This window comes from Lucilia cuprina, chromosome 6 (assembly GCF_022045245.1).
Source record: "Lucilia cuprina isolate Lc7/37 chromosome 6, ASM2204524v1, whole genome shotgun sequence".
NCBI classification, from domain to species: Eukaryota; Metazoa; Arthropoda; class Insecta; order Diptera; family Calliphoridae; genus Lucilia; species Lucilia cuprina.
Genome location: NC_060954.1, coordinates 3,378,470 through 3,403,972, shown reverse-complemented (window position 1 = coordinate 3,403,972; position 25,503 = coordinate 3,378,470). Strand labels below are relative to the sequence as shown.

The following is a 25,503-nucleotide window of genomic DNA, read 5'->3' as shown; positions in this document are numbered from 1 at the left end:
GTCTTGTCTATAGTCTAGTCTATAGTCTAGTCTATAGTCTAGTCTATAGTCTAGTCTGTAGTCTAGTCTATAGTCTAGTCTATAGTCTAGTCTATAGTCTAGTCTATATGACATAGAAAGACTATAGAAAGTCTGCTCTCAGGCCCCTTTGTCTTTCATATCCTCAGTATTTTTATTTTTATCTCTATATGTCAATAAAAGAAAATTCTACTTATTTGTCTATGACTTGTCTTTAGAAATTTGACAAATACTACTTGCATTTATGACTGCTTAAAAGAACTTTGCTCCTTGTTAAGCAAGTTTTTCTATTATTTAGTGAACTCTTACTTCATGTACAACGTGACACAAAAAAATAACAACAAACTTTTGAAGTCTTGTTGTTTTCATTTCAGTTCAGCACAAATACAAATACATACATATCCCAAAAAATGAAATTAAGAAAAGGAAACCTAAGCTAATAGGAAAAAATGTATGTATGTGTAAGAAGTTAAATAAATTTGTTTATTTTTTCCAAGTTTTTTTGCTTTTGCTTAAAATTACTTTATGCAACTTTTTTTTGTATGTTAGAACTTCTAACATGCAGTAGAAGGATAAAATTCTTAAAGAAGAAAAACAACCAAACATTTCTATCTTAACAAGCAAATGTTTATTTTGCGTGTTAAGCATATTAAAGAGTTTTATATTCTTGAGATAAATAAATAAATATATGGAATACTGTATGTATTGTTTTCTTTTGCATGATTTTGCTTGTTAATAAATAATAATTTGGTTTTATTGTTTGCAAAAAAAAAAAAGAAAAAAATGTAATAAAGAAAAATATGTAAGGACTAGACAACAAATCAATAAAAACATTCAGTTTTTTCCTTCACTCATTAAGAATTTAATAAAGAAAATATTTAAATTCTTCTACAATTTGCTTAAAACTAACAGACTATTAAATAAATAAGCCTTAAGGTATGCTAAGCAATATTAAGGCAACAAATCTAATAAAAAGAAAAAAAGGACACTGCAATAGCATGCTTAGTAAAATCTTAGATTTATTATATTAATTTCTTTAAGTTTTTAATTTTATAAATTTATTATCAAAATTCATTTTTAATTAAAACTTTAATTCTTTTATTCATTTAGTGGTTTCTAATAAATTGTCTAATGTTATTGAAAAACTCAATCATCTGTTTAGTTTTTTTTTCTAATCCTTTTCAAAAAGCTATTTTCATTGCTGTTTTTTTCTTTAGCATCTTGTTCTTTAGTGTCCAATAAAGTTTTCCATTTTAATCTTTATGATTTATATTCAAGCTAATTATATTTTAAATGATTTTTGGTTACATTATATGCTTTTCCATTATTGATTTATAATACTTCCTTCTGGTAAGACTTGCAGTTATGGCAACAGCTATTGAAATTGTTTTTATAATGATTACTTTTTGAGAGAGCAAAAAAAAAATACATTAATTACTTTTTAAAATGATTTTCTGCTTGTGCTGTTTTATTGGTAAAAGACACAGAAAGCCATAAATATTTGATTTGTTGTACAACTAGATGATGATTGTAAAGATGATGAAAATTTCATAGATAGTGTTTAAAAGCGTGCGTAATGTTAAGTGATATTAAACAAGTAAAATTATATTTAACCAAAAAAAACTTAAAGTTTTTATAAAGTTTTTATTCATAAGCTCACTTCCTTAAGAGGTTAAACAGTGCGTATGATTTATATTTAATTCTAAACATAACCATCATACGCCCAAAATTACGACAATCATCACATTTGAAACAAAATTTGATTCCCCATATTAAGATCTCCATATATCCGTTTTTTTCTATTCTATTGTCTAGACGTTGGTCTATTACATAGTCTAGTTTAGACTCAAGTCTATGGTCTAGTCTGTAGCATAGTCTATAGTAAAGTACAAAGTCTAGTCTATAATCTGGTCTTTAGTCTAGTCTAAAATTTACTCTATAGCCTATTATATTATTTAGACAAGAGTCAAGGCAATAGCCTAGTCTATGTTCTAGTCTATTATTTAATCTAGAGTCTAGTCTAGTTTGATGTCTTGTATAAAGTCTAGTCTACAGTCTAGTCTAGTATAAAGTCTAGTATAAAGTCTAGTCTATAGTCTAGTTTATAGTATAGTTTATAGTCTAGTCTATAGTCAAGTCTATAGTCCAGTCTATAGTCTAGTCTATAGTCTAGTTTATAGTCTAGTCTATAGTCTAGTTTATAGTCTAGTCTATAGTCAAGTCTATAGTCTAGTCTATAGTCTAGTCTATAGTCTAGTCTATAGTCTAGTCTATAGTCTAGTCTATAGTCTAGTCTATAGTCTAGTCTATAGTCTAGTCTATAGTCTAGTCTATAGTCTAGTCTATAGTCTAGTCTATAGTCTAGTCTATTGTCTAGTCTATGATCTAGTCTATAGTCTAGTCAATAGTGTAACCTATAGTCTAGTCTTTAGTCTAGTTTATAGTCTTGTCTGTGGTCTTGTCTGTGGTCTAGTCTATAGTCTAGTCTTGTGTCTAGTCTATAGTCTATTCTATTTCTATGTACTAGTTCTATAATCTAACCTATGGTCTAGTTTTTAGATTGTTCTATAGTCTAGTCTATAATGCGGTCTTTAGTCTAGTGTCGAGTCTATGTCTTCTCTATAGTCTTGTCTGGTATTAAGTCTAGTCTATAGTCTTGTTTACAGTATGGACTTTAATCTAGTCTATTGTTTAAAATATATTAAGTCTATTCTAGTCTTAGGTGTAGTCTTTAGTCTAATCTATAATATGGCAGCAGAAATAACAACATCGCCTTAAATTTGTAATTATTATCTTTAAATAACTGTTTAAATTTTTTGCTATTTTAAAATTTCACAAAAATATCTTTAGTTCTCTCAAAAATATTCATAAAATTTATGATTTTTCATTTATTTAATAAAATTCCCCAACCAGCTCATTAATAAACGCATAATATTGCCTTAACAACAGACATCTTCATCATACAAGACACGATACTAACTAATGTTTCAACGATGAATAATTTTCAACATTATGAATTATGTAAAACGATAATATGTAGTTTAAAAAAATAATGGCTTGCATGCTTTTCAAAGAACCATGGTACAATAATAATAAGAGTATTTTAAAGGCAACCAAAAGTATATACATATATATGTATACTTTAATAACGCATAATAAACTTAAAATTTTGACAAGCGGTCGCTCAAAAGATTTGAGACTAAAAAAAAATACGAAAAGCAAAACAAGGCAGTCTGTCGTTCTTTGTAATAAACAAAATAAAACAATGGACCATCATTGAACTGAAATTACAATAACAGAAAAGGAATAAGTGTGTCAGTGAAATATGGCTGATAATATTTAAATACTTTCTTGGACTAAACATTTTACTTTTTGTTAGTCTTGAGTTAAAAGAAATCTGAATAAATTTTAAGTTAGTTTTGCAAATATTTTCTTACACTTTGATTAATGGCACCAGATTTGCTTGAGATTTATATTTCACTTAATTAACAGCACAAGTAGAGTTCATCAAAATCTAATGTTGTTCCCAGGCAAATGAAGGAAGTTAAAAGAAAAGCATAGTAAACAGTTGAACAAAAATGCAAACGCAAAATCAAGGTTACTGAACAAGTATGACCATGAATTAAAATTAAAATATTTAAGGATATTTATTCACTTTTTTGCAAAACATTTACATTTTAGGGAGAGTTGTTGTAAGGTAGTTAAATACTTGATTGCAAAATATTTTGAAGAATAGTTAAGACAGTAAATATGTCTGGGAGACAATACGATAGTCAAGACTTTAGGCTGGGCTGTAGTGCAGATTATTTACATTTCTGTAGCCTAGAGAATAGTGCAGACATTACCAGTTAGTCGAGCCATAAATACAAAAATAACAGAAAGTACTTCCAAAAGAATAACATTTATCATCTATTCAAAAGTAGCACTGAGTGATTTTTTTTACCTTATTTGGAAGTGATGTTTATTGACATCTAAAAAAGCGAAAAGAATTAATTTTTTCTTAAATTTATAAAAGTATAATTTTTTGCTTTAAACCCATTTCATTTTATTTATTTATGTATATTTAATAATATTTAATAATATAATTTCACATCCTAATAACTTCCAAGAAACGAACATAAAAATTACTTCCTGAGAATGACTTCAGATGTAATGGATTTGGAATCAAATAAAAAGGTCATCCCTCCCTTGACAAGCCTATGTTAGAATCATAACTTCTTCAAGTATTTCCAGTACTTCCATGGGGTAAATTCTACTTCTTTTTCGCTTCTTTGGAAGTTCTTTTTTTGCTGGGTATAGTGAAGATTTTTAAACCAAATAAGAAACAAGTTTTTTTTACCGACTATGGATGAGTGTATAGTTCAGGGTGAAGACTAGATAATAATACATACATCTAGACTTTAGAGTAGACTATAGTCCAAAGTAGAGACTACTTCATGCTGTAAATGAGAGCATATTAGTCCAGACTATAAACAATACTAACTATATTTCAGACTATTGGCAAGACTCAGTACTGACTATAAACAGAACTTAAGTCCGGACTAATATACAGGCTATGTTCTGAACATTAGCCTCTTCTACAGCCTAGACTATAGTCCCTTTTATAGGGTGACTATTGCCCCTTCTATAGACTATAGCCAATGATATTGCCCAGACTATAGGCAATACTATATTTTAGACTGTAGAGGAGGCTATATATGGGCTAAAAATTTGGACTATTACCCTGAATAGTAGAGATTATTATCGAGACTGTAGTCTAGACTATAGCCTATTCTAGAGACTGAAATGTAACCTCTTTCATATTTCGAACAATTGCCTAATGTCTAGTCTCTGTTATAGTCTTATGTACAATCTGGACCATTGTCTAACTAACTACGTAACTAACTAACTAACTAACTAACTAACTAACTAACTAACTAACTAACTAACTAACTCACTAACTAACTAACTAACTAACTAACTAACTAACTAACTAACTAACTAACTAACTAACTAACTAACTAACTAACTAACTAACTAACTATCTAACTAACAAACTAACTAACTAAGTAACTAACTAACTAACTAACTAACTAACAAAATAACTATCTAAGTAACTAACTAAGTAAGTAAGTAAGTAAGTAAGTAAGTAAGTAAGTAAGTAAGTAAGTAAGTAAGTAAGTAAGTAAGTAAGTAAGTAAGTAAGTAAGTAAGTAAGTAAGTAAGTAAGTAAGTAAGTAAATAAGTAAGTAAGTAAGTAAGTAAGTAATTAAGTAAGTAATTAAGTAAGTAAGTAAGTAAATAAGTAAGTAAGTAACAAAGTAACTAACTAACTAAAGACCATACAAATGTATTTTGTGACTGAAAGCCGGATATTTAAACTGTTATAAAAAGCTTTAGCTTAAAGTGTTATACTGTTTCCGTATGTTACATTTTGCCATAGATGGCGTCATGTTTGATATTTTTCATTCATTTGTGGAAGGTATTTTCTCTGTATCCTTTCTGTCAGTGTCCTTTATAATAGTTTTCTTTATGGAAATTTGTACTACAGCTGATTAGCAAAGACAAACACCCTTAACAGGAAAGCTTTTTCTAAAATAAACCAATTTCATTCAATGTTCCTTTTTTATGAATGGTAAGCTTAAATAAAAGGATATTTTTAACATAACGTGGATTGTATGAATATGTTTTTAACATTTGTCTTAAAGTACAAGACACTTTAGCAACAAGAAATTTTAGTTAAAAGTTAAGTTATAACAGTTAGGTGTTATGCTATTAAAATACGGTTAAAATCACCCTAAAAATTATTAATGAAATTATAAAATTTTCGAAAGAACTAATTTTCTTTGAAGTATAAACATTTGTAAAATATAAACGTGTAATTATCCTTTTTGGGTTTTTTTAATAATTACAACTCATAAGATCATAAATTTAAATTAAATTTTATTTAACCATAATATTTTAAAGCAAACGAAACATAATAAAAAATTGTTAATTAAAACTTTGTTTTTTTTTTTTTTGTTAAATATACAGTTTTTAAGTTTGGTTTTACTATTTTGTTTTCCAACAACTTTTTTACTTAGTTAAAAGGTCAGTTGGGCTTAGTTTAGTTTATGGTCAATTTAGCTTTTTTTTAATAAACAAAATCCTTCATTTATACATTTTTTTTATTATTTTCTAAAAACAACTTCTGCCTATGAGCGTAAATCCATACCCACATGCATACCTCGACAGCTATTGAAAAATTCTAACTAAAAAACTCTGTATAAGCCCAAGAGCAAATAAATAAGTAAATAAAAAAATATGAGTTGATATAAAACAAGAAAAAAAGAAATAACAACAACAGGATTTACAAATATATATACTGACTGCAAAAACAACAAGTTTAATATAAGTGAAACCTCAATACGCCAAAAACTATGCTACTGTTTTAGTTTAACGGAATTTGCAAAGTTAGCTTTTAGTTGAGCTCATGTAAAAGTAAATAAAACTAAATAAATATCATATAACACCCATATATATATATATACAAACATATGCATGTTATTCAAAAGTAAAACCCAATTGATCATACTTATATGCTACATCGAAACACCCCTATACATATGCAACAAAAATCTAAAAAGAAACTAAAGCAATCCTTTTTAAAATTTTAAATATTGGTCACTTGGGATTTTCATCAGAAAAAATTAAAAAAAAAAAAACTTTAAATCTGTTAAATTTTTTGTTCACTTTTTTTTCCTACTCAGGGTGTTGTTCATCATTGCATCACAATAACAATTTGTTGCAATTGTAAATTGTTGTTAAAATTTATAACACAAATGTATGTTTGTACATGTATATAAATTATTCACACAAAACTTTGGCAAAAACATAAATTCAAATGCATATTTACAACAACAACTATTTCCACAAAATAAACATTATACAAAAAAAAAAAAAAAATAAAAACTTATTTTATTAGAAACTATTATACTTAGTATAAAAATATTTTTCGAAAAAAAATTTTTTTTTGATGATTTGTGGTTTTTGAAAATTTATGTTGAGAGTGGTAGAGATTAAAGATATATTTTGGCAGATAATGTTTTAAGGAAAGTTAATTAGAAAATAAAATGATTTAGTTTGTAAACAAGATGTTTTAGTGAACTGGATTTTAAACATTAAATGAGAATTATGAAGATATTTAAAAGCAGAAAATATTAAATTATTTAAACTATATAGACAAAGTAATATTCTAATCTCTAGTCTGTAATATAGTTTGCAATACTCTAATTTATAGTTTAAGTATATATATTGCAGCAGAGTATAGTCTTTAGTCAGGAGTCTGCAGTCTAAACTACAGCCTTGAAACAAGATTATAATCTGGTCTATACTTCACGTCCTGGAGTGAGGTTTTTGTCTATTCTATTTAATTAGTTAGTTAGTTAGTTTATTAGTTACTTAGTTAGTTAGTTACTTGGTTAATTAGTTAGTTAGTTTGTTAGATTGTTAGTTTGTTAGTTTGTTAGTTTGTTAGTTTGTTAGTTTGTTAGTTTGTTAGTTTGTTAGTTTGTTAGTTTGTTAGTTTGTTAGTTTGTTAGTTTGTTAGTTTGTTAGTTTGTTAGTTTGTTAGTTTGTTAGTTTGTTAGTTTGTTAGTTTGTTAGTTTGTTAGTTTGTTAGTTTGTTAGTTTGTTAGTTTGTTAGTTTGTTAGTTTGTTAGTTTGTTAGTTAGTTAGTTAGTTAGTTAGTCAGTCATTTAAAATCTGGACTAGACGACCTAGTCTAGTTTAGTCTCATCTCGTACATAGTCTTGTAGTCCATACTATAGTCTAGATTATAGTCTCGTCTATAGTTTGGACTATTGCCTATTCTATAGTCTGGAATATCGTCTCGTCTATAGTCTGAACTACTTATCATCTAAAGCCTGGACTATTGCCCCCTGTATTGTCTACACTACAGTCTCGTCTCTAGTCTGTGCTGTAGTCTGGTTTGCAGCTTACGTTATAGTCAATAATATGCAAATCGTTTCGACTATAGTTTCGATTACAGTCTGGACTATAGTCTCATATTTAGTCTGAGCTAGAATTCAGGACTATAGTCTGCTCTACAATCAGGATTAAAGTCTCGTCAATAGTCTTGACTATAGCCTCATCTGTAGTCTAAACTACAGTCTAGAATTTGTCTATAGTCTAGACTATTGTATCGATTTAAGTCTGGATCATTATGTCATCTTTAGTCTGGAAAATAATCTGGACTATTGTCTCATCTATAGCTTGGACTATATTCTCGTCTATAATCTGGTCTGTGGTCTGAAATATATTCTCGTCTTTGGTCTGGATTATAGTCTGGTGTAAAGTCTGGACTATGTCTTCGTCTATATTTAGTATAAAATAAAATAAAAATTTATTGTCAAGATTAAAGTTTATAGTCATGACTATAGTCTTGTCTAAATTCTATTCTTATTTATAGTTTTGTCTAGACTATTGACCCGTCATAAGTCTTCTCTATGGATTAGTCATTAGTCTAATCTAAGGGGAACAATTTGTTAAATTAAAGAATAACTTTTGGACAATATTTGTTTCCCCTGCTTCTGTTTAATATTTGCACTAATATTAATATTTAACTTTAAATAAAATTTATAACATTGCAATTTTTCCCCAAATACCAATTCAATATTAATAAAAATAATACAAATGTTTCCCTTCAGAGAAATAAAATAGAAATTGAACAAAAATAGAATGTAACAAACCAACCACAATGTAACACAACAACATCTGGGACAAATATTGAACAAATAAATATTATGAAATACAAGTACCAGAAAAATACCATGTCACACTTCCTACTCCTTTTGTCCTTTCTCCTTTCATTTAACAGGGACAATTTGTAGAAAAACAAACTGTAAGTTAATCCAGTTAAAATTGAAAGAAAATATTTATTTTATCTTTATATCTTGTGTTTCTTTTTCTTGGTTTAATTTTTTTTTTTTTTTTTGCTTTTTTTGTTACTTGGGGATTTTATTTATTTATTTTGTGTTAAGAAACCGCATAAATACAAAGGAAGAATAAATACTATGATAGCATAAATCATGGCTACTGGTTGTTTAAAGGACGTTTGCAATTTGTTAATAAATAAAAAGAAAAATTGATTTTTATAAAGGAAACTAAAGAAACATTTTTTTTACAACAAATTTTTTAAAGTTTATCTTAGAGCCTTATAATAAAACAATAAGCTAAGTAGGCTTTTAGGGGAGTTTTAAAATAATTGCATAGTTTTCTTATTATCACTACCTTAAAAAATTACAATTTATTTTGTAGGAATTTATATACTTTTAGTGTAATTTAAATTATTAATACATATAATAATTTCTATAATTCTTAGAAGTTTCTTGAAATTCTTAGCTTTTAAACATTTTGAATTTTTGTTTTAATAAAAGTTTGTAGTTCTGTAATTGCTTCAACATTTAAAAATTTATTTTGGTTTTAAATTGTAAAAATTCTCCCTTTTCGATTTAATATTCCATTAAAATAAGTTGCTCTTTTTGTTTTACAATTGCCGGAAACTTTTATTATAAAATTTAATTTAAGCTTTAGTTTTCTCCCTTTTACAACAAGTATTTATTTATTTACAAATTCTACTAGTATTTTAATTAACTATAAATTGTCCATTTACTTGGCACCTGTAAGTATACTACATATTTTAGTTTACAACTACTATTACACACTAAGGTGCGCTTTAGGTATAAATCAATTGTAAGAAACATTTCATTACAACAAAATTTCAATTCAAGTTTTCATTGCTTTGAAGCAACAAAACTAGAAAATACTCCTGCTGCGTTCCATAATGAGGATCTCCTCTATCAGTAGGCTAAACAAATGTTGCAAAGCTAAACAGGATAGAAAATAGGACACATGCAGTTTTTCTTTGTAGCTGTTATAAGTTATGACCCTAACTTAAACAGTATCTGTGTAATAAGTATCTGTAACAATTCTTAAGAAATTTGTTGTTGCAAAATAAGTCTATAGTCTAGTCTATAGTCTAGTCTATAGTCTAGTCTATAGTCTAGTCTATAGTCTAGTCTATAGTCTAGTCCATAGTCTAGTCTATAGTCTAGTCTATAGTCTAGTCTATAGTCTAGTCTATAGTCTAGTCTATAGTCTATAGTCTAGTCTATAGTCTAGTCTATAGTCTAGTCTATAGTCTAGTCTATAGTCTAGTCTATAGTCTAGTCTATAGTCTAGTCTATAGTCTAGTCTATAGTCTAGTCTATAGTCTAGTCTATAGTCTAGTCTATAGTCTAGTCTATAGTCTAGTCTATAGTCTAGTCTATAGTCTAGTCTATAGTCTAGTCTATAGTCTAGTCTATAGTCTAGTCTATAGTCTAGTCTATAGTCTAGTCTATAGTCTAGTCTATAGTCTAGTCTATAGTCTAGTCTATAGTCTAGTCTATAGTCTAGTCTATAGTCTAGTCTATAGTCTAGTCTATAGTCTAGTCTATAGTCTAGTCTATAGTCTAGTCTATAGTCTAGTCTATAGTCTAGTCTATAGTCTAGTCTATAGTCTATAGTCTAGTCTATAGTCTAGTCTATAGTCTAGTCTATAGTCTAGTCTATAGTCTAGTCTATAGTCTAGTCTATAGTCTAGTCTATAGTCTAGTCTATAGTCTAGTCTATAGTCTAGTCTATAGTCTAGTCTATAGTCTAGTCTATAGTCTAGTCTATAGTCTAGTCTATAGTCTAGTCTATAGTCTAGTCTATAGTCTAGTCTATAGTCTAGTCTATAGTCTAGTCTATAGTCTAGTCTATAGTCTAGTCTATAGTCTAGTCTATAGTCTAGTCTATAGTCTAGTCTATAGTCTAGTCTATAGTCTAGTCTATAGTCTAGTCTATAGTCTAGTCTATAGTCTAGTCTATAGTCTAGTCTATAGTCTAGTCTATAGTCTAGTCTATAGTCTAGTCTATAGTCTAGTCTATAGTCTAGTCTATAGTCTAGTCTATAGTCTAGTCTATAGTCTAGTCTATAGTCTAGTCTATAGTCTAGTCTATAGTCTAGTCTATAGTCTAGTCTATAGTCTAGTCTATAGTCTAGTCTATAGTCTAGTCTATAGTCTAGTCTATAGTCTAGTCTATAGTCTAGTCTATAGTCTAGTCTATAGTCTAGTCTATAGTCTAGTCTATAGTCTAGTCTATAGTCTAGTCTATAGTCTAGTCTATAGTCTAGTCTATAGTCTAGTCTATAGTCTAGTCTATAGTCTAGTCTATAGTCTAGTCTATAGTCTAGTCTATAGTCTAGTCTATAGTCTAGTCTATAGTCTAGTCTATAGTCTAGTCTATAGTCTAGTCTATAGTCTAGTCTATAGTCTAGTCTATAGTCTAGTCTATAGTCTAGTCTATAGTCTAGTCTATAGTCTAGTCTATAGTCTAGTCTATAGTCTAGTCTATAGTCTAGTCTATAGTCTAGTCTATAGTCTAGTCTATAGTCTAGTCTATCTATAGTCTAGTCTATAGTCTAGTCTATAGTCTAGTCTATAGTCTAGTCTATAGTCTAGTCTATAGTCTAGTCTATAGTCTAGTCTATAGTCTAGTCTATAGTCTAGTCTATTGTCTAGTCTATAGTCTAGTCTATAGTCTAGTCTATAGTCTAGTCTATAGTCTAGTCTATAGTCTAGTCTATAGTCTAGTCTATAGTCTAGTCTATAGTCTAGTCTATAGTCTAGTCTATAGTCTAGTCTATAGTCTAGTCTATAGTCTAGTCTATAGTCTAGTCTATAGTCTAGTCTATAGTCTAGTCTATATCTAGTCTATAGCCTAGTCTATAGTCTAGTCTATAGTCTAGTCTATAGTCTAGTATATAGTCTAGTCTATAGTCTAGTCTATAGCCTAGTATATAGTCTAGTCTATAGTCTAGTCTATAGTCTAGTCTATAGCCTAGTCTATAGTCTAGTCTATAGTCTAGTCTATAGTCTAGTCTATAGTCTAGTCTATAGTCTAGTCTATAGTCTAGTCTATAGTCTAGTCTATAGTCTAGTCTATAGTCTAGTCTATAGTCTAGTCTATAGTCTAGTCTATAGTCTAGTCTATAGTCTAGTCTATAGTCTAGTCTATAGTCTAGTCTATAGTCTAGTCTATAGTCTAGTCTATAGTCTAGTCTATAGTCTAGTCTATAGTCTAGTCTATAGTCTAGTCTATAGTCTAGTCTATAGTCTAGTCTATAGTCTAGTCTATAGTCTAGTCTATAGTCTAGTCTATAGTCTAGTCTATAGTCTAGTCTATAGTCTAGTCTATAGTCTAGTCTATAGTCTAGTCTATAGTCTAGTCTATAGTCTAGTCTATAGTCTAGTCTATAGTCTAGTCTATAGTCTAGTCTATAGTCTAGTCTATAGTCTAGTCTATAGTCTAGTCTATAGTCTAGTCTATAGTCCTGTTTATAGTGTAATTTATTGTCTAGTCTTTAGGAAGATTAATTAGAGAAAGCTTGATTCTTTTTAAAGTTAAAGTTTTAAAAAGTGTAGGGTGTTTGATAGTCCGTATAAACGAAACCAAAAATTTTGTGTTGCTTTTCTGTGGGTTTATATTTGGTAAATAATCTGCATATTTTATGTCATTTTGGTTTTAGATTTTCAAAAATACAAATATTTTGAAATGGGCATTTGTTGCGTTTAATTAAATAGGATTAGACAGTCCAACAGTAATATTGGTAAATACTAAATATCGTAAATGAAAATTTAATTTATATGAATCTGAAATAAATTTTCTAAATATTTAATAAACACAATCACTTAGTATAACTATGGCCTAAATAGTGCTTATATTATATCACAAACAAATGATTTAAAAATTGTAACTATAGTAAAATAACTAATGTTTGGCTTTTACATCCTGCCCAGCAACAAATTATGCCAAATTATCTATGTGCTACATATACATATATGTATGTATGTTTGTATGTATGTATGTATGTATGTATGTATGTATGTATGTATGTATGTATGTATGTATGTATGTATGTATGTATGTATGTATGTATGTATGTATGTATGTATGTATGTATGTATGTATGTATGTATGTATGTATGTATGTGTATATATTTAATTTAATAATTTAAATGAACACAATATTCTCCAACACCATTTGAAAAATTTAGCATTATATTCATATTCACTGTTTGGAGAAAATTTACATACATTTTTTTTGGTGTTATGAAATTGCATAAATTGAAGGCATTGTAAAATTAAACTAATCACTGGATAAATAACAACATTTTTACATAATGTTTATCTGTTCGTTTCGTTTAATATGTATTTATATGAGGTTAGCAGTAAAGGTAACAAGCATATGTACATTAGGTGCGTTCGAAACTAAAGGGATTACAGTCAGGTCTGTAGTAATACCTTTATCATTTGTACTACATCAATGATTACAACACTTATTGTCTACTTATGAACTTAGACAAGACAATAGTTAAAACTCAGCCAAGTCTGTATTCAATAATAAGTATTGTCTGAACTAAAGAACTAGACTTCAGTATAGAGGGGCTTATAGTTTGGTAGTTAGAGCTGTAGTCGAACTTAGTGAGGATTAGAGTATTGACTAAGTAAAGATTTTCCTATTGACAATATTGAGGATTATAATATTGTCTATAGTCTTGACTATAGTGAGGAATGTTATAAAGACTATGGTGAGAACTTTGTCAAGAAAATCGTCAGGAGAAATAGTGAGGACTATAGTCTTGACTATAGTGAGGACTATAGTGTGGACTATAATGAGGACTATAGTCTTGACTATAGTAGGGACTATAGTCTTGACTATAATAAGGACTATAGTCTTGACTATAATAAGGACCAAAGTCTTGACTATAATGAGGACTATAGTCTTGACTATAGTTTTGACTATAGTGAGTCTTGACTATAGTAAGTCTTGACTATAGTGAGGACTATTGTGAGGAATATGAAGACTATAGTGAGGACTATAGTGAGGACTATAGTCTCTACTGTAGTGATGACTATAGCCTTGACTATAGTCTTGACTATAGTGAGGACTATAGTCTTGACTATAATGAGGACTATAGTCTTGACTATAATGAGGACTATAGTCTTGACTATAGTTTTGACTATAGTGAGGACTATAGTGAGGACTATAGTGAGGACTATAGTGAGGACTATAGTCTTAACTATAGTAAGGACTATAGTCTTGACTATAATGAGGACTATAGTCTTGACTATAATAAGGACTATAGTCTTGACTGTAGTTTTGACTATGGTGAGGACTATAGTCTTGACTATAGTGAGGACTATAGTCTTGACTATAGTGAGGACTATAGTCTTGACTATAGTGAGGACTATAGTCTTGACTATAGTGAGGACTATAGTCTTGACTATAGTGAGGACTATAGTGAGGACTATTGTGAGGAATATAGTGAGGAGTATAGTGAGGACTATAGTGAGGACTATAGTGTTGACTATAGTGAGGACTGTAGTATTGACTATAGTGTTGACTATAGTGAGGACTATAGTATCTTCTATAGTGAGGACTATAGTCTCTACTATAGTGAGGACTATAGTCTCTACTATAGAGGGCTATAGTCAATAATATTGTGGGGGCTATAGTGAGAACTATAAACAGGACTTAAGTCAAAACTATAGTCAAAACGGTAGTGAGTTCTAAAGTCAGTTCGTATTTAGGATTTTGATCAAGTTTTATTTTAATGGATTTACCTAATATTATTATTTGAATGCCTCTTATTGTATAAATAACTATATAATGTAAATTATTTCCACAAATATCCCTGACTGTCTGTCTGTCTTTGTAAATATGTCAAAAACATTTGTTATTATTATGATAAATTTTCTAAAGATTGTTGCTGCTCTCTGTACTCTTGATTATTTATTCCATTATTACAAACATCATCATCATCATCATTACCATTATTATTTGGATTACATTAATATTTACCTACTTATTTGCACATGTTTCCCTTATTATTATTATAATATGACCTTTTGTATAGAGAGTATATAATATTGTATATAATTTGTTATTGCTATTAAGAAATGCAAACATTCGAAATGTTATTGATAGCAAAATTTATTAGATTTAATTAATTATTAGAATAATATCTAAACATACTTTCATTATTAACAAAAATGTCTGGGAGACATTTATCATTTACTACATATGTATTACAATTGCAATTGTTTCTAATGTAAAGTGTTTGGCAATTAAATTTAATTCTAAATGTTGTTACAAAATTGTATATTATTGTAAAATAAATTTAATTAAGTCAAATAATGCTGTTAATATAGAGACATAAGAGATTTTGTGAGAAGAATGTTATACAGACAGACAGAACATTTCAATTATTAAAATTGAAGTAAAATTTTCAAAATCCAATTAGCTTTTATATAGCTTAAAGAGGATTTTGTCAAAATGTTAATTTCTCATAACGAACAACTTAAAATTCTCTAAAATTAACTTTATAATAACAATCATTTGAAAATGTCAAATAAATTAAAGCTTTGAAGCTAAACTATTCTTGACTTTCTTAGTTTGTAATGCTTCAAAAATTTTACTATTTCTTTCTTATTACAATTACAATTTATTTGTACTTAAATGAAAACAACCACAAACTAAGTATTACACTTACTCAAAAGCTTTTTAATTTTAAGCTTTTTTATTTAAGACTTTAAGGCCTAAAAGAAACACAGTTAAGCATGTAGAGAAAACGTGTTACTATATATTCAGTGAATTCATAAGCAGTAAGCAGTCATATTTGCTTTCCTTAAACACCTTCCCTGTAAAGGATTAAAGGAAGTGCAAACATGTTGGCAAACAAATGCACAGTATATAACAATAATACACAATGGGAGGGTAGTTTTAAATGAAATTAAATAAAAGGTTTTATTACATTCAGATTTTCTTATTGTTAAAGTTGTTTTACAGTGAACAGACAGTTTTTAGCTAAAATTAACTTTTTTTTTAAGTGGAAAGCAGTTTTATAGTAAAGAAGCTGTTTTTCAGTAAAAAAAACAGTTTCCAGTCCTTTTTACGGCAGTTTTCAGTGAAAAAAATAGAGAATAGGTTTTCAGTGAACAGAGACGTTTTTCGCTGTGATTTTTTTTTTTTTTTTTTTTTGAGCATAATTCAGTGAAAACAGCAGTCTTTAAGTGTAAAAGCAGTTTTTCAGTGAATAAACAGTAAAATAGCGTAAAAATCCACTTTCAATTACAAATACATTTTCTTATGAAAAAACAGTTTTCAATGAATAAACAGTGACGTAAAAGATTTGTTTCATTAAGACACTTTCGTAAGGAAAAAATCAGCTTCTAAGTGTTTTTAAGTGACAAAAGCAGTTTTTTAGTGAAAAAGCTGTTTTAGTAAAAAAATGCATTTGAAGTGAAATATTACATTTTAAGAAAAAAAATTATGCATTTTGGGTGAAATATTGCATTTTCAGTGAAAATTTTGCATTTTCCTAAAAAATGTTGCATTTTCGCGAGTATATTATATTTTTAGTTGAAAATTTGCATTTTAGCTGAAATATAGCATATTTACGTGAAATATAGCATTTTAAGGTGAAATTTAGCATTCTAAGAAAAATGCGAAATTTTGCATTTTTAGTAAAATTTTGCATTTTTTGGAGGTCATTTGTAATTTAAGTGAAATATTGCATTTTCTCAAACAATACACCTTTTTAGGTGAAATATTGCCTTTTTACTAAAAATATTAGTTAAAGTGAAATATTGCATTTGGCGTAAAGTATTGCAATTTGTGTAAGATATTGCACTTTCGTTGAAATATTGCATTTTAATTGAAAAATTGCAAATTTTTTTAGTGATTCATTGCGTTTTCGATAGAAGTTTGCAGTTTTAGAGGATATTTAGGGTGAAATATTTTTAAGGCGAAATCGAGCATTCTAAGAACAATACAAAATGTTGCATTTTTAGTGAAATTTTGGATTTTTTTGCTGAACATTTGCATTTTAAGTGAAATATTGCATTTTTTCAAACAATCCACCTTTTTAGGTGAAATATTGCCTTTTTACTAAAAATATTATTTAAAGTGAAATATTGCATTTGGCGTAAAGTATTGCATTTTATGTGGGATATTGCATTTTCGGTGAAATATTGCATTTTAGTTGAATATTTTCATGTTTTTGAGTGATTCGTTGCGTTTTCGATAGAAGTTTACAGTTTTAGAGAAAATTTAGGGTGAAATATTGCGTGTTCCGTAGACATTTGCATTTTAGTAAAATTTTTTGTTTTAAAGTGCAAAATTTTGCATTTTAGTGAAAAATTTCGCCTGAAGTGGAAAATATTGTTTTTAATAAAATTTAAATTTTCAACAAAAATTTTAATTTTTACCAGAAATACAAATTAATGTCAAAATTTTCCATATATCCAAAATTTTTCACTTTCACCAAAATTTTGCATTTTTTTTTTCCAAAATAATGCATTTTTTCAAAATTTATAATTTTTTCCAAAATTTTGCATTTTTTCCAAAATTTTGCATTTTTAACAAAATTTTGCATTTTCATCAAAAATTTGCATTTCTTTCAAAATTTTGCATTTTCACCAAAATTTTGCATTTTTTCCAAAATTTTGCATTTTCATCAAAAATTTGCATTTCTTCCAAAATTTGTATTTTTTTCCAAAATTTTGCATTTTCACCAAAATTTTACATTTTTTTGCATTGCAAAATTTAGCATTTTTATCAAAAAATTGCACTATTACCAAAAATTCACTTTTTCTCTGGAAACTGTTGCTCAAAAACTTTTATTTAAAATTTGCATTTCTTCCAAAATTTGTCATTTTTTACAAAATTTTACATTTTTTTTTGCATTGCAAAATTTAGCATTTTTATCAAAAATTTGCACTATTACCAAAAATTCACTTTTTCTCTGGAAACTTCAGCTTTTCACCTTAAATTAAAATTTCCACAAAAAATTCCCATTTTTAACAATAATATAAAATTTTTCTTCCTTTATTTAAGGAAAATACAAAAATCATAATAATAATTAAAAAATAAATATATTGTTTCTTAATTTCTGCCCCACTGTGCATATGAGTGTTATTTATCTGCTGAAAGTAAAACTTAAATACACCAACCGTTTGGTTAAAAGTTATGGCTTAAACTCTTTTACAAAAAAAGGAAAAATTAAAAGGTAAATAAGCGTAAATACCTTTTCTCTCGAACTCACAAACAAACAATGAAAGAAAAGGCAACAAATAAACAGCAAAAAATAAGCGGAAAAAGTGGAAAAGGAAATGAAAATAACAATAAAATTCAAGTTTAAGAAAACAGTAAAATAAACACTTATATAGTCCCAAACAATGAAAGAAAAATATCACAAAATTTTAAAATAATAAATTTTAAGTTTTTTTTTTGCCCTTCTTCTTAATGTTATTGTTACAAAAACTCACATTATTGTTGAAATCCTATAAAAATTGTTAAAACATTTAAACAAAATCAAACCTTTTAAAACCTTAAATACTCTTACAATTTATTAGTTAAACATAATTTATGTCGTTTTTAAACTGACTAAATTTTACACTTAATAAATTTTTATATTGAATTTACGTTTTTAAACATAAATTTATTTTGCCTAAAAGCGTTAAAATAAGAAGAAGACTACAAAATTTCGAGTATTAAACTAAAGCCTTTTACTGTTGTTAGTTAACCTTTTTATGGCACTGATAGCTGGAAAAAATGAAAGGGGGAAACATCAGGAAGGAAAAAGTTATAATCAGTTTTTCAGATTATTTTTTTTTTTCTGCCTAAAGGAAATACCTTTTTTTATATTATTAACAACATTATTTTAGTTAATGAAATTGTTTAGTTCCGCTGTGAAATTTAAAGAAAATAAAGTAAAAAAAAAGAGAATTGTTGAATAAGTGGATATTTACCAGTGCGGTTGCTTTTTTACGTGTCGTAATTTTAAGTTTGTATAAGTGTGGAGGGAGTTGGAAGTAGGATATTGAATTTATTGCTTACAGTATTTTGTATTTAGTTTATTAAGAGAGAATTTTTGTTAGTAAACTTTAATCTTCTGTGGTAAATTTTAAAGCATTTTGAATAAAGCTTTATAAACATGAAATGTATAGAAAGAAGGAAATTACATAAGTTTTTCTTAAAATTTAAAACAATTACTTTGAAAGCTTTCAAATTAAAAGCTTTTGACAATGCTTTGAAAGCTTTTAAAAAGCATTGAAAGTAAAGACTTTCGACAATGCTTTGAAAGCTTTTAAAAAGCGTTTGGCAATGCATTTTTCTATATGCTTAATCTAGTGTGACAAGTTTCTCTAGGAAACAGCGATCAATAATTAACAAGAAAACCAGTTTCTTCTTCTTTCTAATATATTTCTATATTTTATATTTCTTTAAAAAGCTTTAGATCAACGCATTGTTTGAATGTTGAACTTTTATTGCAACAGTAAAGTTAAATTGTTTGATAAACGTTTCTCCTAACAGCATACTTACTGTCTTAAGCTTCGATGAGTGGCTTTTAATTCTCATTTATGAAAATCTTTTCTAAAAGCTTTCGACAATTAATTTCACGCTTCATATAGTGTGACAAAAAAACAGTATCTTTTCGCTTTTAATAATATTTATTTTATTAAAAAGCTTTCGACCAAATCTTTGCTTGAAAGTTGAGTTTTTACTGCAACAGTAATGTTGATAAAAGTTTCTCCGGCCCAACAGCTTTCTAACTTTCTTAAGCTTTGATGAGTGGCTTTAAATTCTCCATTCTGAAAAGCTTTTAAAATGCTTTCGACAATTGTGTGACAAGTTTCTCTGGAAAACAGTGATTACTCAGTATCTAAGGCTACATGTAAAAGTTTATAAGAAAATCTCTCTTTTTGCTTCTAATAACATGTATTTTATCAAAAAGCTTTTGTTTGACAGTTTCCATCTCTTATAACAGTAAAGTTAAAATGTTTGATAAAAGTTTCTTCAGCCTAAAATATCTTAAATTTTAAAAGTACATTGTCATTGTTCAGTTATTTTGATGATATGTAATCTGTCTCTATTATTACTTAAGAAAGCTTTAAAGTCTCATACTGTAATCCGCCAGATGTTGTAGCAAATATCAAGTTTTCAATAAAAGCTTTATGTAAGATCTTAGCTTAATATTTGAGTATGTTGTGACAAATAAATTCAAAGTATTGCACTGTTAAACAGTAACTTTCGTAGAGCTTTCTAAATAGAGCTTTTATTCTGCCGACTACAACGATAAATATACCATAAATGGTTTTAATATTCCTCACAGCCTTAAAACGACATTAGGCACCTTTTTAAACACTTATCGAAAAAGCTTTTATATGATCTTAATGCTTCTCAGACACCACGCTATACTAAAGCTTAAAAGTTTTCGAAAATTTTTGTAAAATGTATATTAAAGAATCTTTCGTTCTGCCTATTATAACGATAATCATAAAATTTTAGCTTTCGGGTTTCCAAGAAGCCTTTAAACTATAGAGAACAGATTATTTCCACATGAAACTTTCATTGCAAAAGCTTTTGCCTGATCTCTAAGTTTCTCACACATATTAGTATTCTGACACTGTGACAAATCCTGTTTATTGGAAGCTTTTCTTGCAAAAGCTTTTACATAATATATATATGAAAATATTTTAACCAAAAGCTTTTAAATAATAATGTTGTCGATATATGTTATGATCTCTATGCTCATCTGAATTTGCTTTTTAACTAAAGCTTTTCTACTAACATTTGTTAACTGATTTTTTTTCTTTCTCTCTCTCTCTTTGCTTATCTCAATAGTCTTTCTTGTTCTAAGAGCTTTACCGAATACTTATAACTTTAAACATCTATATTAGAGAGGATGAATACTACACTTGCTCAATATATCTATCAGCTTTTATGCTGTCTCTCTCTATGTCTTTTTTTCTTTGACGCTTGCTTCTATTAAAGAGAAAATTTTGTTGGTTGTTGCAGCATAATATTGAGCAAAACAATTTGTCCTCTTAAGGCAGAGGACAAGCGATACTAAAAAACTCTAAAGCAAATCGCTTGCTCTCATTTTGCTTAAGCGCTTAAGGCTTCTATTTATTGAGAAATTAAAACAATTTCTTAACAAATCAAGACTTCTGAAAGCCAGAGTGTTAAGTGCTTAATCAATAGAAAATAAAGGAATTTGCTTAAGCGTTTTCTTCTCATTTTGAGTAACGTGTCAACTTTTAGTTTCTCTATATGTTTAACCTCACTTTACCCATCTTCTTCTCTCTTGCAAATTTTAACACAACTATAGAAATTATCCAAGAAGAAAGTTATTTCAACTATTTAACTAATTAACAAACTCTTCACTTACCCTTAATAAAATCCACAGCCATTTCCAAACCATAAGTATCCTTATCACAATCATCCAAAATATGAGCACCCAATGTAATATTGGGCAACAATTGTTGTTTATTAACCTGATCCAAAGTATAAAGCATAGCCTCTAGAGCTTGAATACCACCCTGAGGCATAATGGGGCCGCAGGTAATGCTATCCTCACGTGAGTGAACCATCATAAGACCGCCTAAAATAACATTACCCTCCATTACGGAGGCATGTTTGACGGGCCAAGAGGGTGTGCTAGTAGTGGAAGTAGTGGCAAAGTTGTTGTTATATAAACTAGACATAGAAGACACTGCAGCAGATGATGCCGACGATACTGCTAATGATGGCAGTGAGGAGGGTGGTGATGGTGGTGGTGAACTCAGATATGATGTTAGAGTAGAATTATAGGAGAATGGTGGTAATGTTGCGGTTGATGTTGTAGAAACTAATTGCATTAGTGTTGTAGTTGTATAAGTAGTTGGTATAGTTTCGATATCAACACTAACTGTGTTTAATCTAGTATTAACTAAATCATGTATTGATAAGGGTCCATTAGTAGTGGTAAATAAGTTAGCTACGGTAGTATTTTGAAGGCTTTCAGTAAATATAGAAAATGGTCGTGATGTAGAGAGGGTGGCGGCGGTGGTGGTGGTGCGAGGTTGTGCAACTGTTGTTGGCAATTCCAATAATATTTGTTTTGACACTGCTGTGTCTGATGTTTCAACAGTTGTAGGAGTTGTGATTAAGTATGTTTTAGAAGTTGTTGCTGTCGTTTTATCTTCCACTACTGCTGTTGAGGCTGTTGTCATCGTATTAATGCCATTAATTTCACTGACAACATGTTCCTCATCAATAAGTTGAATATTTTGGTTTTTATTGTAATCTTTTGACTGTCTTTCCTTCGCATCCAGCTGTTTGTTATTCATTTTATTCTCAATTACCATCATGTTATTGCCATTTCCTTTAGTTGTTGTATTGATTGGCAATATTTTTTGTTCATCAGTAAAATTTAATTTACGTTCATCCGCTGTTTCCAATTCAACGCTTTCATTTTTAGATATATTTTGTTTTTTGTTTTCAACAACGACAATAATTGATTTTGTATCATTTGGCATTAGAGATTCGATTTTGGATTTTTTTATGGTATCGGTAATTGCCGAAGGAGTCACCATATGTTGCTGTTCAGTTGTTCTGTTGTCATTGATATAGTCGTAAGAACTTTCGGTGCTATTTTCTAGTTGTGGTTTTGTAAGATTTACTAAAGTTTGTGTGGGTTTGTTCGGGTTTAAGTTTTTCTCTTTGAAACGTTTTTCTCTTAACAAAGTGGATCTTAAGGAATGTTGTTTTTGTTTTGCCAAAGTTGGTCGATTAGTTTTAATTGTTTTAAGTTTTAGTTTCTGATTTGCGATGTCTGTTATGTTGTCTATTTCATCAGTAATAGGTTGTTGCAAAAGTGCCGAAGCTTTTTTGTTACTCTGTTTTTCTAAGCTTTCAGTAATGGCTTTTGTATTTTCTTTCACCGTAAGCTTTATATGTTTAAAATCAGACATCTTAGAAGTTTCACTTGTTTTATTTTGTTGTAAGATCACATCTGAAAAGCTTTTTGCAAGATCTTTATTTTCATCTTCATGATCAAAAAGCTCTTCTGTAAGATTTTTACTTTTGGTTTGTATTGCACGAGCTCTTAATCTCTCGTCAGCAGTTTGTGTGTTCTCTGTAGAGTTTAGTTTCTGAGATCTTAAGCTTTTTGTAGTGAAATTTTCTGGAGCATTAAAGTTAACAACTTGAAGAAAGCTTGTTGCTTGATCATTATTGCTTTGCTTTGAGTCTGTTGATAAAATGTCTAAAGTTTTAGGTGAATTTTCTTTTTTATCGGCCTTTATGTTCTCTAGCGACAGATGTTCACTTTCAGAATCTGAATTGTAATATTTAAGATTATTAGCTTTCATAGAAAGTTCAGGAGCTATAGCTTTTATATCATGTTTATATTCCATTGACTTCGATAGTTCTGGTAAATTGTCACTAGAAGGATTTTTACCTTTAGAAACAGAACTTTCAGTTTCTAAGCTTAATGATTGCGGGAAAAGCTTTTGCTCTTCAAAAGCTTTCGTTATATTAGCTTTTGAATGGCTCTTTTTATTACTGATTTGGCCTATAAGCTCTTTGAACTTGATGTTATCACTTAAACTTTCAAGCTGCAGTACATCTAAAGAGATATCTGAATCATTAGCTTTTGTGTTGTTTTTTTGAACTAAGCTTTTGCCAGTAAGCTCATAAGACTTGTTGTTTTCATTAAAACTTTTCGTCGGCTTTAAATTTAAAGTTTCTAAAGTGAGTTGAGCTGCTTTCGATTCCTTCTGAGAGATGTTTTTATCTTTAGATTCTGAGAGATGAGAACTTAGAGTTAAAGCTTTTGTGATATCTTTTGCAGCCTTATTTTCACTAAAGCTTTGCTTTTTTAAAGTAATGGTTAAATTTATATTTTTCTCTCCCTTGAGTATGCTTTCATTTACATCCATTTGAACACCTTTTTCATTATTAACAATTTGTTCTTTTTCATTATTTTTAAAGCTTAAATTCGTTGTATTTAAATTAGCTTTTTCCACTTCCAACGCTTTGTGTAAATTTTGAGCTCTTGTGGTGTTTGGTGTTGTTCTTGTTGTACTTCTGTCTTCGTTGGCAGTTTGTTGGTTTTTATCTTTTTCAATTAAGTCTACAAAAGCTGCTGCTTTTTCAACATATTTTCCCGGCAAATCCTTTAAAATCCTTGAATTCAATCCTTTTTCTGTATTATCTCTTATCTCATTTTTTACGTTTTTTACCTTTGTATACGTTTTATTAATTAAATTATTATTATTACTTATTAAGTTGTTTATAATTGTTTGTTTTGCCTTTTCTACAGTTTTTCTCTTATCTGCAAATGACAGTTTGAGGGAATCTGTAGCAGCAGTGGTGGTCATTGTTATCAAGGTTTTACGTTTAAGCTTCATATAAGGGCGTTTAGTGTTAGAAGTAAAATGTGTTATATTTAATAATGCAGGTGTATTAGTGGGATGATTATAATGATGATTTAGGTTGTGGGTTTTATTTGCAACATTATTAGTTGTTTGTGTCTCTTGAGATCTTATTATTTCTGCAGCTAACTGACCGTCAGCAAATGTTTCAGTTGTGCTAGTTAATTCGACACTAATCTTTACAGTTTCAGTTGGTTTTGTGGTGTTATAGGGAAGAGTTGTTTTATTTGTAGTTGTCCTTTTGCTGCTGCTGCTGTTGCTGTCCTCATTTGCTGTCTTCGTAACGGGTGCCAATAACAATGTTTTGTTATAATATTTAGTATAGACATTTCTAGCTGTTGCATCTTTTAGCTTAAGGGTCATTTGGGTATCAGTGTTGTTGACATATAATTTGTTGTTTGCTGCAGCCACAGCAGCTGTGTTGTTGTTCGTAGTGCTGTCCTCACTAATGCTAGTACTATTATGTAAAATGTCATCTCTGACATTGTGTTGTTTGTGTTGAGCTTGTATACCATGGTCTAGTTTTGAAATAGGATTCATTGCTGTAGCCTGCAGCGGCTGCCAAGCAGCAATACACATTGTTAATTGCTGTTGCTGTATTAGCCATGTTATAACGATTATTTGTATAATACTATTGTTAAACATTTGTTTATAAATTTTACTCATATTAATCACAACATATAAAAATGTTTTTTCTCTTTTAATTCTTATTATTATTCAATTAAAATATTAATTATATTTTTGCTTAATATTACAAATGTCATTTTAATTTTGTTGCAAATGTCAACATGTCATTAATTTTCATTAAATTGTGTTTTATTGTTTTTTTTTATTATTTTTTTTTTATAAATTGTTATAATAGCTTTTGTAACTAGTTGTTATTTTCACTTTATTTTATTTTTAACATTTTAATTACATTTGCATTCCGTTTAAGAACACTTCATTTGATTCGTTGTTTTAATTTTACTTTTGTAGTTGTAGTTGAAGGACATAAAGTTTATTTTAATAATTATTGAAGAAAAATCATTAACTTTTGTTTTGCTTGAAAACAACCTGTAATTGAAATAGAAAGGAAAATGAAAATAGTTAGTAATATTAATGAGTCAAAGAAGATAACAAGAAAAAAATTACAATTTTAATTTTAGTTTATTTTTATTGCACCCTACACCACAA

General features: G+C 28.5%; 1 protein-coding gene across 1 annotated transcript in view; it reads right to left on the bottom strand.

Annotated features, from left to right (window-relative positions):
- The window catches only part of LOC111688521 (kinesin-related protein 12-like), a 110,867-nt gene extending 85,796 nt beyond the window's left edge, over nucleotides 1-25,071 (bottom strand). The window contains exon 1 of the mRNA XM_046955722.1: nucleotides 21,303-25,071. Coding sequence (XP_046811678.1) covers nucleotides 21,303-24,996 — 3,694 coding nt within the window. The 5' untranslated portion in view covers nucleotides 24,997-25,071. The remainder of the gene's footprint in view (nucleotides 1-21,302) is intronic.
- Nucleotides 25,072-25,503: the final 432 nt, after the last annotated feature.